Source organism: Pygoscelis adeliae, unplaced genomic scaffold, assembly GCF_000699105.1.
Source record: "Pygoscelis adeliae isolate BGI_AS28 unplaced genomic scaffold, ASM69910v1 Scaffold40, whole genome shotgun sequence".
Classification (NCBI taxonomy): domain Eukaryota; kingdom Metazoa; phylum Chordata; class Aves; order Sphenisciformes; family Spheniscidae; genus Pygoscelis; species Pygoscelis adeliae.
The window spans coordinates 844,792-862,639 of record NW_008823953.1 but is presented as its reverse complement, the minus strand read 5'-3'; the positions used below and the strand labels follow the sequence as shown (position 1 = coordinate 862,639).

Genomic DNA, 17,848 nt, shown 5'->3' with positions numbered 1-17,848 from the left:
ATATATAATTAATTATAATATAATTTTATTTTTATTTATATAAGTAATATTTAGGTGAATTCTAACAAAAGCAAGGTAACCAAGCTAACCTCTCTTCAATTTGGGAGGTAATGGCCATCCCATGACATACTATGTTTTAAAAAGCCACCTCTTTCAGAGTGGAGCTGACTTCTTAAAATTCACAGCATCAAAAAGAAGCAAAGAATATTTTTCCAATGTTGCCCCAAGTACAGCCAAGTCAACCACGTTCTGAGTAAAATAAAGACTCTTGCTGTATGTTCTTCAAAGCCCAACCTTAATCCCTGTGAAAGTTATGAAGTGAAAAATTTGGCCCACGCATACTTTACAGCATGGTACTACATCATTTTAGGGAGAAAGAGCATATTTATTTAAGAAAAAAAAACTTCTTTCCTTGCAGTAGCCTAATAAATATTGTCTTATACCTCTAAAATATAATAAACATATTTCTAAAAACCATATTTATTATAAACATATTCCCCTATGATAGAGATTGTTTTGCCTGTTCTTCTTTCCCAAAGACTACAATTGTATTCACAGTCCTGACAAACACTTTTTGACAGTAGGCATGGACACACACAAAATTGGATGCTTTTTTTTTTCCTCCAACGGTCAATCATTTTTCTGGTTACTCTCATTATTAGAAATTAGTTTAAAGGAGATTCATCACACAATAGAATAGCCGTAAAATATTCTGTTACACTATTCAAGACAGTATCGCTCAGTTTGTGTTGGGCCCTTTAACCCATCATAAGCCAGAGGATGAGAAGGGGAGGGATCAGGGAATATGCAGATAGTATAACTCTAGAGATACTCAAAAGTAAAAAAATTGTTTATAATTAAGTATAGATGCAATTCAGTGAAAGACTTAAAATTTAAAATAAATAAATGAATAAATAAAAAGCTGAAGTGTTCTCAGCCAGGGAAGCCACCAGGCCAAGAAAAGGTTAAAACCTTTCTGCATATGACTTTTCTGCTTCATTTTTCTGTTTCCAGTCAAAAAGTTGCCCATTTTTTTCAAACAGTATAGATTCTGGTTATCCATACTCCATACAGAAAATCGGTTGCTTCTGGACAGCAAGAAAGGTACTTTTCTGCATATTTATCTGACAAAATGCAATTACATAATATATTACAGTTTCTTCCCCTATTTTCCCAGCCATTTTTGAAAGACAGACTCCATACAAGACATGGAGTACCTATGGTTTAATGCATTATGGCAAAATCTGTGTTCCCAAGCATATAATTCATTTAAGGATCTGTATTTATTTCTTATTATGCCATATTATTAGCTTAAACTCAATCCACCATATAACTCAATCCACCATATAACTCTCAAATCCCATTTTAAAGAAGCTGAAATCAGGTCTGAGTGGCAGGAAAAGTGGTCATTACTCAGCGTTTGTAAAACACATGTAATAATGTATAGAAAAGACTTAGTGAGAACAAACCTGAGGATCCGAGAATACTTGCTGCATATTGTTGATTGGGCCATATGGAACCCCACTACCTTCAAAGAGCTGCAACCATTCGATCGTTGCTTTTTCTGAAAACCTAAGAGCAAATAAGAAGCATGCATGTGGTTTCAACTCTGTGCTTTCAGATTGCGAAAAATCTATAGCATGTCTCCTCCCTCTCTCACTGCTTCCATACTCTTCCCCACTGATTTCTTCCCAGGCAGTAAATAACGTAACAAAAATGTACTACACATGTTCTTCAGAAATGCAAAACCCAAAGATGTAGGGGAAAGAACATAGCTGAACCGACTTCTATTTCTACCTGATCATCTGAAGCAATCCAGCAATGACGTAAAGCTAAATTTATCAGCAGTTTCAAATAAGGATCAATGGGTTTCCTCCAGTCCTTAATTACACTAATGTGCTTCACATTTGTTTTCTTTTATGTACGTATTTAACAACAAAAGATAGATATAATGTGGGTACGAGTCTAACATACGACACTGCTCACTAAAAGCTGATGTAAAGCACCACAGCATTTTTCCTGCATTACATCCAAAACATATGTCAGGATTAACAGCCACATTTTTTGGTCAGATAACAACATTGATTACATATTTATTTGTTGTACATGTATAACATGTTTTTGTTCAGCATATATACACTGTGCCTACGCTGGTGAACACAGAGCTCCACGTCCTTTTATCACATACAAAAAGCTCAGCTTATTTCTTTCTAAGCAGTCAATTCCATAACTGGTAGCACCACTCTATTTCCCCTCTTTTGCTAGGTACTTTTTCTTTCCTCATCTGCCCGGTAGAGTTACACCCATGAAGAAAACACACTCTTGAAACAATACCAGTCACTGAGAGAAGGTATTTTCTGCAGCTGTCTGGGATTCTGAATCAAAGGTGAACTTATTTGGAGATCGTATCTTAAATTTCATGAAGGTAAATAACAGAGGTCTACCAGCTTATTAGAAAGGAAAGATCTACTTCATGATACGCACAACACTGAAAAGAAGTTAGGTGTAATTTAAAGACCTGATGAAAATGAAATTAATAGAAACCTTGATAAGGGACACTCAATTACTGGTATTATGTAGCTCACCAGTTCAGAGTTTCCTAAGTGTTATCCAGAACAATGTCAGTAACACTCAACTTTACTCCTAGCATCTTATAATGGAAAAAAAACCTTCCAGGTTTCTGACAGAAAGTTAGCAGAGACAAAGCCCAAAAGCACAAAACCCCCTAAATCAATACAAAATCAAACTTTGTAAACTTCTTTTTATACATATGCAGAGATTGGCTGCAAAGTATTTCATGCTACTTTGAGACTAAAGAAAAAAAACTAGTGATGGTGACAAGTTACAGTTATAGTAAGTATATGGCACAGGTATGGAACCAAGCTTCACAGTTAATGTGTTTCTCCCTGTGCAGGAACGACTTGCCCAAGCTTTGATGAAATACATCCCGATGTATTTTGCACTCTAAATAAATAGGAAAATGCACAAGTTTTGCACTGCTTTTCCTCAGAAATAGAAGCTTTACTCTTTTCTGAATACATGTGAAGTTAACAAACAACACTAGTAGAAATGGAAGGAGCAATAATACAGAAAAATCAGAATAAAAGGCTTTAAAAGTGCAACATGTATTATAAAATGAAGCATCACTTCTAAAGAAAACATATAAGATTATTGCACTGTTCAATTATACACTTTATTGAATATTAAAGTTATTTCATGGTAAAGATGTAGTCAGCCATAAAGATAATGCCACTCACTCTTGGACACATCTAGGGCCCATCTAATTTAGTACTCTATTGCTGACCATACCTGGAACCAGGTACGGTTTATACATTACGGGAAACTGGGGAAAAAGGTAACTATAGAGAGGTAGATAACCGTCCTTCCTCAGCGATTGCAGCCATTAGGAAAGCATGATTTTAATCTAAAATATAATTTGTATTTCCCTCCAGTAGTCTCTGTTTGGCAACAATTCTCATAATCCGTATATTCTTATTATTCATAGCCTTCTATTACTAAGGTTTGGGGCTCCAACTACTGCACAGTGTAAATATGATTCACACGAAAAACTGTTTCCCATCAGTTATTGGTGCCATTTATACAAAACTGTGCTGATTCTGTGCTAGCAACTGAGCCACTTCCCTCCTGAGATGCTTCATAATTCATGGCCCACTAACTCCCTTTTTATAAATTAAAAGCTTTTTTCAGCTACTACTTTTTCTGACACTTCAACCTCCAGTACTATCTCATTTCTAACAAAAGACAGCACATCTACAAGAGGACTCTTGGACACAGCATCATAACTTTGGTGCTGAAAACCATCACTAAGAAATTATTGTAATTCTTAATATTTATATCATCATTCCCTTGATCTATTAGTAATGAATAAGCCCTGCTATGTTATGTTCCTTGTACTTCCTTTTAAGACAGAGTTTATAAATATTCTCCTGAGTTTAAAAAAACAAACAACTTTTGGATTTAAAGGAGAGTCTGAAAATGAAGTCTTTTCAACAGGAGTGTCAATTATCTACATCTGCATAATCAGCATGCTACTTCCTGATGTCATGGAAAATCTGAACAATTTTCAAGACATACATTCTTCTTCAGTAACATTATGAGTGACTCAATATACAGTGAAGTGAGTGCATGTTTTGCAAAATTTCTATGGGGTGTATGAATTTCTGAAATTTTAGCTTCTGCTTAGATTTTTTCCTTCCTATGTAACAGACAAAAAAAATTACCACAATTTTGTAGAAAACAAGTGATGTTCTGCTTTAAAAAATACTTGTTTTGAATGGACCTAAGAATTGTCTTAGTCATACTTATTAATTTATTTATTGGTGGTTGGAGAGAATTCCTAAATGCTTTAAACTCAATCAAAGATGTAAAATCCCACATTCTATCACCGTCAAAGGAGACAGACAGCATTGTCTCTTGAAATTGAAACTCTTGACCTAAATCTGATGTAGAATAGCTTCCTTTCTTTGTGGTAAAAAGAGGCTGTTGAGAGCATATTGTTAAGCAAACTGTTTAAAAACAACACAGAACATCACCACTGCCAATGAAGGTCTATTATTCAGATTCTGAGAGCAACAGCATGCAACTATTTGGTTCATTCAGTTGTGGTTTAGATATTGAATTATCTGTTGTACAGCAGTAAGGGAGAAATACTGTTTCAAGATTTGATAAAAGATAAGGGGTGGATAAAAAATGCCCAAGTTTACCTCTCTGATGTCAGCTGCACAAGCTTTGAATATATATATTTTTTTTGTGAACCTGTATGTATCATTCCCTCCATCTAAATATAATTTTTAATAGCACTTACAGAAATAAATGCCATAACCTTTCCTTATAGCAAAGGGCTGATGTTTAGGTTGCTAGGTATCAATTGACATCATGCTCAGCACTCCAAAATATCAAGACCTTCAACAAAAACTTCCAATAGAAGTAAAAGACTAAAATTCTCTCCTGAAAATGAAAGGCTCCATCAGCATTTTTTTTTCCTGGCCAATCCTTTTCCCCTTAACACTTGTTTTAAAACATTTTTCTATGCTTTGATATTGCCTTTTATAAATATCCTATTTAGTATATAATTTCCTTTTCTTAATGGAAACATTTACAATGTCATCTGCTGTCTTTCAGTGGGGAAAAAAAGTAATTTTTATATACATATATAAATAAAATCATTGATGGAAACACATACAAGGCTAAACAATGGTCCATCTTCCAAACTTAAGCTAGTAAAAAAACATCCAAGACTGTACAGCAGGGCCTCAATGATACTCAGTGACTGCAGGAGAGCTCAACCATGTGATTCACACTACAGCTTCATATATTTCCAGATGAGTCCCTTTTCCCTCTAAAATGCTCCATCTGCTATAGGTATAATCACATAAATGCCATTTAAATTATCTATGATTTATTTGTAGAATCATTTTAAATCTGTAGCTTAGCTTTCTACAATTATTACCAGTATTTTAGAAGTTCAAAAGAATTTACTTTTTACTGTACTAGTCTGTGGTATGAAGCTTGAATGCAGGCTTTCTGAACACACCTCTGAAAAAAGAAGGATATGTACCCCAATGGAGAACAAACCCTTTGCTAGGACCTTTAGTGCAAAGCCTGTACTAAGGCTTACTTCACTAAAAGAGATAGTAGTCTCCATGACGTCTTATTTGCATTTTAAGCAGTACTCTGAGCCTCCTCTGCACTGAATTACACAGCACTCACGAAGCTACTGAAGTTGCAATATTGAAAAGAGGCATCAGATTCTGAAACATTTAACATTAAAGATATTTTATGCTTAAAAATATTGTAAGAATAGAAAGTGTAGTGTGAGCTGAACTAATTGAAATGTTATTTCATGGGAAGAAATCCAACTAAGTATATTTTTCCTCTATTCGTAAATCTGGCAGGCACCATTAAATGAAAAATGCTAAATTTAAACTATACACTCAGTAAATTAAGCAAAAAACATTACAGCACAATATAAGAAATAGCCTCCAAAAGTCCAAAAATTAAATATCCAATAAAAAGGCCTTACACCTTATTTCCTTACACAAACCACAAGTGTAGTTTTGCTTCTTAAAAAGCAAGACCTAAATCCCCTTCTGCTTTCTAACAAATTCTAATTAAAAAAGGGAGAATGGATAATTAATTGCAAAAAAGAAAGAGAGCATCTGCTTGACTTGCACAAGTTGGATGAAATGGCTTTAATGAGTTAGAAACATACCTGAGTTCTATTAAAATGTACTAAGTTTCTCATCCTGTTAATTATTAATGTAAACTGTTTCTTTTTTAGCAAATATTCTGTCTTTCAATGAAATAAAGACTTGTAAAGCATGAATGAATCCACTTTGTGTGCATTCTTTGCATATATCCCATTTTCCATGTTTCCTAGGAAACCTGCAATCATTGCTACATCCTATGTGGAAGGGCATCCATGCTTCTCTAATGGATAAAACCATCCAATTCCACACAAAGTGAGTTTAGAAGAACTACTGAAGCAAAACACTGCTCTTTTCTATAGGAAGCTTATAGCAATTAACTTAGAGAAGTAATTTGGACAGCTACCAAATGCAGATGGAACAGCAACATCTAGGATTAGTAATAGTTTTTTTACATGCGGTCAATCACAAAAACCTTCTCTGTTCTTGCTAAAGTCCACGATAGCATTCTTGTGTTTTCTAGCACAACCTGAATTTGCATTATGGTTTTTGCACTGGTTTGTTCTATCGACAGTCTATTTACTTTCAAATATCTACAATATTTTCTCTCTTCACTACTAATCATCCCTTTAATGGTAGTTAACTCAGTAAAATAGTTTGTACAGTTTCTTACAGTAGTATCTATGGAAGACGCTATACAAAATAGAAGTCATGGAAAAAAATTTATTTAGAAAACTCAAATAATGGATCATTATCCCTTAGTGTACAGTAAATATACAATTAGAGTTTTCAAAACGTATACTATAGTATTTACTCAATAGTCTGTAAGCATCTCTGAGTTAGTGTCTAGTATCCTCTTGGCTACTGATTAATCACTCAGCAAACCACAACAGACTCTTAAAATCTCTGGGATCAACATGATTGTACTGACATGTTTTGCTGATGGATATGTCAACTACTTTAAAAGATGTCACATATAGCAGATTGTAAGTGGTAGCTACATAAAGTACAGTCCAGATATTTGTAGGTACCACAAATCCACCCTATAACTTGTTTTAAATTTCTGCATACTTTAAATATTGTTACCAGTTTGATAGAACCATTAATAAACCTTCACCTTTATGTGCAGAATTTGTGCTAGAGATGAATGGACATTCATGTTCCTTTATGAAGTTTTGCATGCTGTTTTAAAACCATACATGATTTTTAAAGAAGAGCATACCAGAGAGAAGGAAACACGTCCATATTGTAGAACATGTTTATTATGGCTCCTGAGTAGTAAAATCCAGCATGTTCCAGAACTAATTCTTTTAGGATTCAGATAATATTAGACTATGCACATCAGAAATGTACTCCTTCTCCCAAGCCTTCCTCTCTTTTTCTCAAGTAAGCAAAAGGACTGTAACTTCTATAGCTATGACAAAGGAAGTGCAAATTAACTGCAAGTCAGCTAGGTAAACACACATCAGTAAAAGCACATTGAGAATAATGGGAAGCTATATTGATTTTGTTGCTGTTCTTTTAACTACTCAAGGGGACTAAAGAGCTAACAAGGGTCAGGTCAAAAAGCTCATTCAAAAATCAATGAAAAGATCTCCCTTGATTTCAGCAGCCTTGTAGGTAGTAATGTATGTCATCAGAAAAAAGATAGCAAGTTCCTTTTCAGGAAGGATCTTGAACTTCACACTTACCTATGAAAATGCTTAGAAGCTTATTAAACGGTGAGAAAAGAACACAGAAAACACACATTAGCTTACACAGTCCAAAATCAGATGTTTGAGACATTTTGGATCTCACTCTGTTGCACACATAGAAGTCAACATAAAACTAATAACGATTTAAAACAAAGCATTTTAAAGCAAACTGGCAGTTTGGCAACTGATACCCACACAGCTCAACCATCTATGCACTGATGGTGAGGTAGATGACTGGGGAAAGCAAACCTCATCGGCTATGCCACACTGAAGTCAATTATCTTTCAAACTTCAGATACCTGTCTTGCTGAAGCAGTAAACAACCAGATGCTCATTCCTGTAATGTTATCAACAGTGACTTCAGTCTGCAAGGCTCTTGGTTTTCAAAAAGAAACAGTGGGGATGGGGAAGGAGATTTACAGAGACTGGGTGTGTCTCAACAAGTGTGAATTTAACAATGCTCCTCATCAAGCAAATTAAACATTTTACAATACACTTTCCCCTTTAGGTGCCCTCCTCTTCTGTTACTAGGTGGAAACAATTTAGCAAAGATCTCATTAACTGAGGATCAGGTTCCTCTGTGCTTCCTTCCTGCTCATTCCTTTTCCCCTCACACTTATATACTCCACATGCAGCTGTGGTGCAGAGTCAAAAATAAGGGCTTTAAAATACAAGTGCTAGGAATAGAAGTTCCACTCTGAATCGTTTCCAGCCCTAACGCTTCTGATTTAAGTCTACAATAAATTAGCTATAGCTGCAGGAGCACTAATCATGATGAATTTATGTGTTCTTCATTATGTGAGCTACTTCGCTTTAAAGGCTGATGGCATGTCTGCTATTCCCCTTCCTCCTGCACTCGTTCAACCCCACACACTCTGTTCCATTTACAGGTTATTTTCCCGAAGTACCTTGGATTACACATTTAGCTGCACTGTGTTAAAATGTGTCTACATCGCTGAGATGCAGGGTAGGATTAACATTCAACTTCTGGAGTAATTTGAAGAAGGAGGTCAACAGATTAAGCCCCCTTCCCCAAAGCAGCTTCTCTTAAAACTGGCATTATACCAGCTTTTGCACAGATGCATCTCAAATTACATGTGCACACTATATATCTATGTCTTGACGTATGTATGCACATATACACATATGTATGTATATACACACATACACAAAATAATCCACATTGTGCCTGGTACTATTCTGTTCCAGAGGAAGCAAAGGTAAAAGTGGAAGGGAGGTGGGGGAGAACGGAGCAACAATTAAAACTTGGTTCTCGTGGATAGATATACATCTAACTCACAAACCAGAGGTTTCCAGTGGAAACATAAAAACCAGAGCGCTCTGTAGTCTGTCAGTTCTCACATGAGTTGGGAGTCTCAGGGGTCTCTGTGGTAGCCGTTGAACCTGACCTCCACCCAGGTAGGGTCAATTTGAATTTGACTCTTGGCACACACCCAAGAAAGGAAGGCATTCAGAGGCAATTTGCTTTTGTCAGAGTTCTGCTTTGTTGTCAATTGGGGAAAATGTCACCTAAATAAAGAGGAAGATACAGAAGGCACCAAAACTTCCTTTTTTGTAAAGCAAACATAGTAGATGTGCAAATGTCAGCAGTAGGAGGAGAAAGAGGAAATAAGAAGCTGGGGGAGCCATAGGAAGTGGAGTAAGATGATGGGGACAGGAAAAAAAGAGCATAGCAAGAAGAGGACCAGAGATGGGAAAGGGATAACACCACTAGTAGCAAAACAAGTACAAAATACCCCATAGGCTATATTCTTCTTCCCTGTGAATATCCTATAACCCAATGGTCCTTGCAGCATTGTATTCATTTCCCAATAGATGATGGAACTGAAAAGCACTCCCCCTCTCAAGATGTCTGGGATTGGTTTCTGTAATTCCCTCCTCTTGCCCCAGTGTGAGAGCTGGGTGTCTTGGAAGCAGCATACCACTCCAAAGTGGTCTACCTTCCTGTCCCTTTTATTGAGATCTGACAATCTCTATGGATATGTGAATTTATCCTCCCCTACCTGCTCTCCCCCGCTCCCTTTCATGTGTACTCTACAGAGGGAGTTGAGATTTTGTAAGCAGACAGCAAGTTGGGGTGAAGAGCTAAGGACAGATGTGTTTCACTCTTCATTTCTGTCAGGGAAGAGAGAGGATGAGAAAATTCTTTCTGAAATGAATGGAGCAATTCACACCTCTCAGAGCTGTTGTTTCAAGCTACATTTATGTCTCAAACCATATTCATCTCCATCTTGTATTCTCACTCAGCTCAGGACATCCGACTGTGATGAATAGGTCATTTCACACCTTTCTGAAAACTTTTCTGTTTAAAGGTCAATTTCTTCTAAGTGCTATATAATCCCCATGCTTATCTAACTGCCTTGAAATCTAGCACAGTTACTGCAGGTGGTGAGTAGAATTATTGATCTAAATTAGAGGTCATTTGAGTCAAGAATTCCCAAGATACAGCCTTTTTCAAAAAAAACAGCATTCCTTAACATTGACCGATTGTACCAATGTTCCTTTGTGCACACATCTAGAATAAAACCGTGGCCAGAGTCTCAATTGCTTAACATTTACCTTAGCAAATGAAAGGCATCAACTGTCTCCTTGGTATTCAGAGTTCAGATGTTTTTAAAAATTTCAGCTCCACACATGCAGCGAATTAAATGCTCAAGACTTCAGGAAGTTCCTGACCATTTGAGTAGGTCTGAACAACTCCTTCTATTCCTAAATAAAACCTGGGAAATCCTTTTCCTTGAGAGGAGGAGGCTAAGAATCCTTCTTCCCACACTCACTAAGTACTCAGAAGTTAGACACGAATTGCAGTTAGTCCATTTTGAAAATGAAGAAAAATAGGAAAAGAAAAGGTAAGTCATACCTCTGGAGATAGTTCACAATAGAGATAGGAGGAAGGGGACAGGTTAGATAGGTCAATGGAAGCCTACTCTAGGCTCTGGTGGGACCTCAGCTCCATCAGATTCTAACAGCATCAACAGCTTAGAAAAAAGTATGCATGTATGTACCGTGCAACAGCAGTGATATATGCAAGCAACTGCAGAGTACCAAGTATCTACCATACAAATGGTGCTTAAAATACCAATGACTTAGTGGAACAGGAAGAATGTATAAACTGAAAATGGCAGCAAAAGAGGCTGGGAGAAAGGGAAGGAAACACAACTGTATGTTTCCTCTCATGTGCTTCTAGTCACCATAATTACTGTTGAGATGCTGAGACATAGACCATATCCGTGAATCTTTTCACTGGCCTTATCAGCAGCAACACTCTCAAAGGATTCCACTACAGGACCGTAATTCCCATTTATGTTTCCAAGCATGACAAAAGAGAAGGAACATTTAGGGATCACCAGATTCCTACACATAGATGCAAATTTTTACCTGCTTTTTTCTGCTCAGCCTGGCACACCAAAGAAGTTTGCTGACTTTTTCCATTGCAACATCACTGGAAAAAAGCTGCTTTGCCTCAAGTTATATGCTACCCGCCTGGCACAGTATCAAAACGAGACATGGATGAATGGCCTGACTAAATCCTTAAAGAGCTTTCATGTTCCTTTTTGCCTTCCACCACACAAAGGAGGGGCTCATCTCAACACAAGTGACTGTAGCAGAACCCATGTCAAGAAAACCACAAGTTGTCTAAGCTGCTCCAGCTCATGTCACCACAAATTCATTGTGAGGTGGATAGCAGTGTACATATAGCAAGTGAATGGGAGGGTCTGCAGGTGTTTCTTTCCAACTAATGCACCTTAGGTTTATATTTTCCATGTGCTGGAAGCTGCAATACTATCAAGCAATCAGTGATTTAATTAAGGTATTTTTCAGTGAAATTCTGCCATTACTATTTTGTCATTTCCCTTCATTTCTCAAGGGTTGTCATTTTTCAGCACTGAGAAACTATTCATTTAATTCTCTAAGTAACTTCAAAAATGAACCACATATAATTTTACAAACAACTGTACATAAGTGAATAAAAGCAAAGTTACCATGGAATGTGTATGGAAACGTATTCGACCTCCATTAGAATGCCAAAGGTGTTTGTTACAGTCAGTGTTTTAAAACTGAATGCCAGATGAATTCACAAGAATATGACATAACAGAATACTATTGGAAACATCTACTCCAAAACTGTGTATACAGTCACACACTTGCATATAAATTACACAGAAATTCAGCCTAAATGATGCTAATAAAACAGAACATAAACTCTGACAAAAAAGACATAAAGCAGCAATTGAAAGAGCAATGAGGTAATCTGATGAACTAATAGCTACAGATATAAAAACAAACTAGAATTCTGGCGATTCATTCAAAGAACAACTCTTCCTTGAACTTTATCTTCTTATTCAGATATTGGCCATAAAAAAAAACCTGCATTCAAAATTAAACACAAGCAACAAGCTACTAAGTAATTGATCCGCAGATGGCAAAACAGCACTCTCATAAGGTACCAGAGTACATCAGATAAATGCCATATTAAATGAAATGAACTCCAAGTAATAAGTTGACATGAATCAACTTTGAAACTAAGATTAAGTGTCAAGAATGTAAGAGCTCAAAAGTAGGTCAAAAGATAACTATTCCCTTTCAAGGGTTTAAAATGTATAGGAAGAGTGGGTTCATCTGTGCTATCACAACACATTTGTTATAGGAAGGCAAGTAAAGACGAGTTCCAGAAGTTCATCAGGAACGGTTGTACCATAATTATTTGAAAATGCAAAATCACCTGGTACTTCAGTATTTATTCAGAGGCAGGACACCTGAAAACGGACAGGTAAGACAGAGACAAAAGTGCAAGTGCAACAGGAAGAGGCAAAATCACTCTCTCTACAGTCTTTAATGTAAGGTGATTCTAGTTCTCAATATCCAAAAAATGTGTGAGGTTGAGAGGAGAGGGAGGGGTGTGCTACTGAAACTCTTTTCTCAGATGGAATGAAAAGGGGAGGCATCTGACTTAATGCTCCCCCAAAAAAACCCAAAAATTGCCTGAATGATAATTGTTACAGTTCTGTTGACAAAGACTCATACAGGCCAAGTGTCAAAACGATAGTGTGACTTTTCTTGAATCATTGACAACAGTAGATATACTGCCTCTTCTGCTCATCCCCTTAAGTATGAAGTGTTGCTGAAGCCACCTTTGGGTAGCTTTACACAGATTAATTTTTTTCTTATGTTATATAAATTTATCATCCTCTCCATTAAACAGAAGAGCACTCCACAGAAATAAGGCCTTCTCAAACAGAACGAGGAAGATAACTAAGCTATTTTAATCTCTCAAATAAAGGGTTCCTGAGCTTCCTCTTGAATAATTTTTAATTAAAGTATTTAATAGGATGATTCCCACATAGCATACTAAGCACATACCCTTTTGATTTCAAAAGGATTGACCCAAGGGGAATTTGGGGCACAGGGTACCACAACGTAGATCGAGCAGTGAGGGAGTAGCATCGAGTGGAACACCCTTGGATACAGCAACTCTCAGTGAAAACTTTAAAATCGCAGTCACAGAAAAAGCAAACAGTGCTCCAAGCATTTTATTTCCAGGAGTTACATTCATCCAGGAAAGCAGAAAGCACTGGTTGTTTCACTAAAGTTCAAGTTAATGGTTAAAAATAAGTTAAAATGGTTTCTGAAAACTTAATCTGTGGTCTGGCTTCTTGCTAGTCCACACCACAGTCTGTGTGCAAAAGGCAGTATATTTAACATCAGTAAGTGTTCTCCATACTTTTTTTTTTTTTTAAAGTATCTCAAAAGAGTAAAGCAAAATTTTCACATTATGAGAGCTTCTTATTCATGACTATTTGCATTAACAGTTTAAATGTCATTTCTTCCCTTTTAATTAACTTACCGGGTTGACAATATGTCAATGAGTTCTTTTCTGTTCTGGACTCTGAGTGTGTTAGTTTTGTATCTGGAATCCTTACTAACTTCAGGCAGATTCAGGATCTAAGTAAAAATAAAGGTGAGTAAGAAACGTCCTTGTCAGGAGATATTTATATAGCTAAGGAAATTCATTACCGATTTAAGATAGCTTTCCGAAAATCCCTACTTCTCATTAATCTTTCAATATAGATTAGGAAATTAAGAAAAGATAATGCCTCCTGGTTAATGTTACATAACAAGTACAGAAAAAGACAGTAATTAAACTGAAGATCCAAATCTTAGTTGATAGCTTTCACCATTAGCTAGGAGAAATTCTTATTGTAGAAGTTTTTAAGTTATTACCGTGAGGTTGGAGAGATCTGTAGGATTATCCTGCACTAAGTTATATGTCACAGAATAAGAAATATGACTGTACTTCATATGCTATACTGAGAAAAGCTATGTCTAAGAATATTTCTTTCCACTTCAGTAATTTCTGTCAAAAAGACAAAAAAAATGAAAAGGTATTTTTTCTATTGAAATGTCATAGTTTTTCTTTATGATTTCCTCCAAAAGAATTAATAAAGAATATTGGTGGTATAACCTCCAAGAAAGGAGAAATATATCTTCTATATATGTAACTCCCACCTGGCACATTAGAAATTTAACCATCATGCAAAGACAATGTGAATTATACTATGAAGGGGATTAAATGTGGAGAATGAGTCTTAGAATTTTGTAGAGGCATTTATGAGACAGAGTAGCTGTGTGGACAATCAATGCTTACTATATAAGTTATCTGTTCATGCCACAATGTATTCATATAGAACATAAATAAACAGAATGAGTTGTGCTTTGCAAATTTAATAAAAAATATCCCAATATCAGCTACAGAGGAAGGCAGAACAGAAGCTTACAAAGAAAGAGACTGTCATATATTCTTCATGTATTTTTACTCACTAATGCACACTCAGGATCAATTTTATTTATGATGAGTCTTATAATCATTCTAAACATGCTACATTTTTTTACAGGGCCATTTCCAAGATGGCTTACGAAAAAACCAGTACTGGCTCAAAGCTGAAGTCCCTATAGCCCATCATCCTATCTCTGCCTGTGGCTGAGTGCTGATGCGTAGGAAGAGCTTAAGAACAGGGCCAGTATATGATACTACCTTAATATTCATCCAAACTCCAGCCATCTTTAGATTAGGGCATTTCTGAGTTGGAGCTGTTTCCTATGTATTTAGCGATCCTCAATGGATTTTTGTTTTATTAACATGTTCAGTCACTCCTTGAAGACATACACCTGTCTACTACCACATGTAAGTGATGTATAGATTGGTGTCAATCTATCTGATATTTGCCTCAAAACTAAAATTCTACTAATTCCTCTGAGAGTGGTTCAGACCAATGCCACTATCATTTAATGACTCCTCACTTTGCTAGAGTGAATAAGGATATGGCTTCCCTTCCGAGTGAATAGCTGTTGATGACTTAAAACCATCAGCAAAATAGGTATTCTTTCAACACGTATTTAGAGATACTCAAAACAGATAGTCACCTTTGACATAGTTGTCACCTAGAGTGACAAAACTAAGCATGGAAACCAAGGTATCAGTAAGTTATGTTAGAACAATGACTGTATTGCATAACTTTTCTGCAGATTTTTATCTGCAAGGTAACAACATCAATCTAGGATCTTCCATCAACACTTAATTCACAACATATTCTCTTTTCCTTCTATGTTTATACAATCTAGTTTATGAAAATCATAACATATCATAATCTAGCTTTGGAAAATGTTGTTCTTTTCCTATCTGAAAGTTTAACAATAATATTGGTACCCCCTTTAAAATTATCTCGTCTTTTTAATACTGCTATTTTGGAGTTACAAATCATTGCTTTAGAGAAAAAAATCATGCAAGGCTGTTCAAAGTAAATGATAGTGAATACTTATTTATGAGAGCTTAAAAAAAACAAGAAATTAGTCAGAAAACTGTGGTTACATTTGATGAGTTATATGAAAACTGATCATATGGAGTTGCTCACTCTACTGTTTTAATTAACGTTACTGACTCCAGCTTTAACTTAATGTCCATCTGTTGTAAAGCTGCGTGTCTATATATGTTCTTCTCAATTTTTTTGTGACTAACAAATGCACATTTGAGAAGTTATTCATTAATGTGCCATTCATCTTTCTGCATCACACTGCCAATGTTAGTTTCTTCATTTCACTGTAACCACTTGGAATGAAACTGCTGTTCTCCGTTTCTAGGCCTCCTTCAAGATCTAAGATGCGCATTCAGAGTTTACGCTCTCTGCATTTTGTCCCTCAATGCTAGCAAACCTGTTTGTAGTCTCCTTTGCTGTACACAAAAGCTCAGTCTTCTGAAGACTTTTGCTCAGTATTCCTATTTAGACTGAAGCAGCACACATCAGGATGTGCTTTTGTAACACTTGACCACTATGAAATGCACTTCAGCCAGCAGTGTTACAAGTTTTTCTGCAATCATCCAAGTCCCCAAACAAGCTACAGTTAGTTGTCATTGATTTTGAAAATAACACAGTGAATTATTCCAGTTTTTTTCTTTCTGCTTGCCTGAAAAGATACGGTTGAAGCAGAATGTTTGCAGTTGTTTACAGCTTGAGCCAGCTGTTACATCTCTGGAGTATGTGTCTTCAGGGCAACAGCTTCCATACAGCCTATATTTTTAGCACCAGCTCATCTCAGAAAGGTTCTCTAATAGCAATTCCAATGTTTGAATTAGTGGTCTCTGTATTTACTAAATGTTCACTAGGGTGTTGCGGGCTTTCCTGTAATAAAGTCCTCTTCCTTTATTGGCTCTCCCTCTTCATGGTGTTTTAAGTTCCAAATCACCTTCGACTTAGCACAGAGCATACCTCTAACGGATTTCACAGCATTCCACTGACTTCCACATCACTCCATTTCTGGGCAATTTAACGACCCAAATCCATACCTACAATAACTCAACAAGGGTAAGAAGACCTTTCTATTTAAAAACAAATATGACAAAAATCTAACCGCTACCCAAAACTTGAACTATTTTTTCTGTTTTTTTAATCCCTTTGAAATGAGAGCAATCATAATTTTTCCATGTTCTGTACCTCCTACTTTCAATTCTAGGAATACCAGAACACCTTTATAAGGATGAAACAAAAAACCATCAAACATGCAGACTAGGGCCAATATTCATCTCACTTAATTTTAGTCCTACAGATTCTGAGGTAACACAAACTGTAGAAACGTTGCCTCATCTTCTGGGGTACCATTCACTCCTTAGTGATTACAGAGGGAGCGTGTAGCAACAAGTCACACAGTCTCTCAGCTGCACCCTAAAGTGAGGTGAATGCATGGTCTGAATTTTTAGTGCCTTCTAGCTCACACCATGGTGTCAGAACCTTCCAAGCCAGATCTTCAGCTCTGCCTTACTCAAGGATGGCAGGAAGACCAGCATTTGGTACGTAATTCTTCAGGTGATAAAGCACCAAGAAGACATTCACAGCTATGTCCTGGGACTTTCTGCAAAGATTTCCTTTATGAGACAATGAGACTTTGATAAAACTGAGTTGTGGCAGGTAGACACTTATTCAGTCATTAGTCTTAATTCATGTTAAGATAATGACCACACTATTGTGGTTGGACAACTGTATAAAGAAAACCCGCTGAGAAGACTTAGAAGTTAACTTGCTACCCATTGAGAGAGCCAATTCAAGCAAATGAAACCAGATCCCTCCAGATAGCAAGGTGGGGATATGTAGCCCAAACTGCACTAAGAGAGAATCACAACTGCACTATCTTCTTACTACATATCCCAGTTATTATTTGTGAACATCCATGGAAATGTGAAACGTCTGACATGAACAAATGGGGGAAAATAATGCTCAATTTCCTGAGGCTGCCAGCTCATTTAGAGTATGATTAATTTAGGCTAAGTATCCAAGTTCCCAGACAAAAACCATAATGACAGGAAAAATGTAGAACTCTCATTTTAAAAAATGCTGCCTAATGCTATACGTAAAACTTCTCTTGTCCCAGCTTACATGTTACTGGGGTCTTTTGTTTGGAATGTTGCTACACTTTATT

The 17,848-nt window shown here is 36.4% G+C and overlaps 1 protein-coding gene across 1 annotated transcript in view; it reads right to left on the bottom strand.

Annotated features, from left to right (window-relative positions):
• SUGCT (succinyl-CoA:glutarate-CoA transferase) overlaps nucleotides 1–17,848 on the bottom strand; it is a 326,679-nt gene that overhangs the window by 192,916 nt on the left and 115,915 nt on the right. Inside the window, exons 10-11 of the mRNA XM_009321484.1 lie at nucleotides 13,728–13,825; nucleotides 1,470–1,572 (exon numbers count right to left, since the gene is read on the bottom strand). Of these exons, the coding sequence (XP_009319759.1) occupies nucleotides 1,470–1,572; nucleotides 13,728–13,825 (201 nt within the window). The remainder of the gene's footprint in view (nucleotides 1–1,469; nucleotides 1,573–13,727; nucleotides 13,826–17,848) is intronic.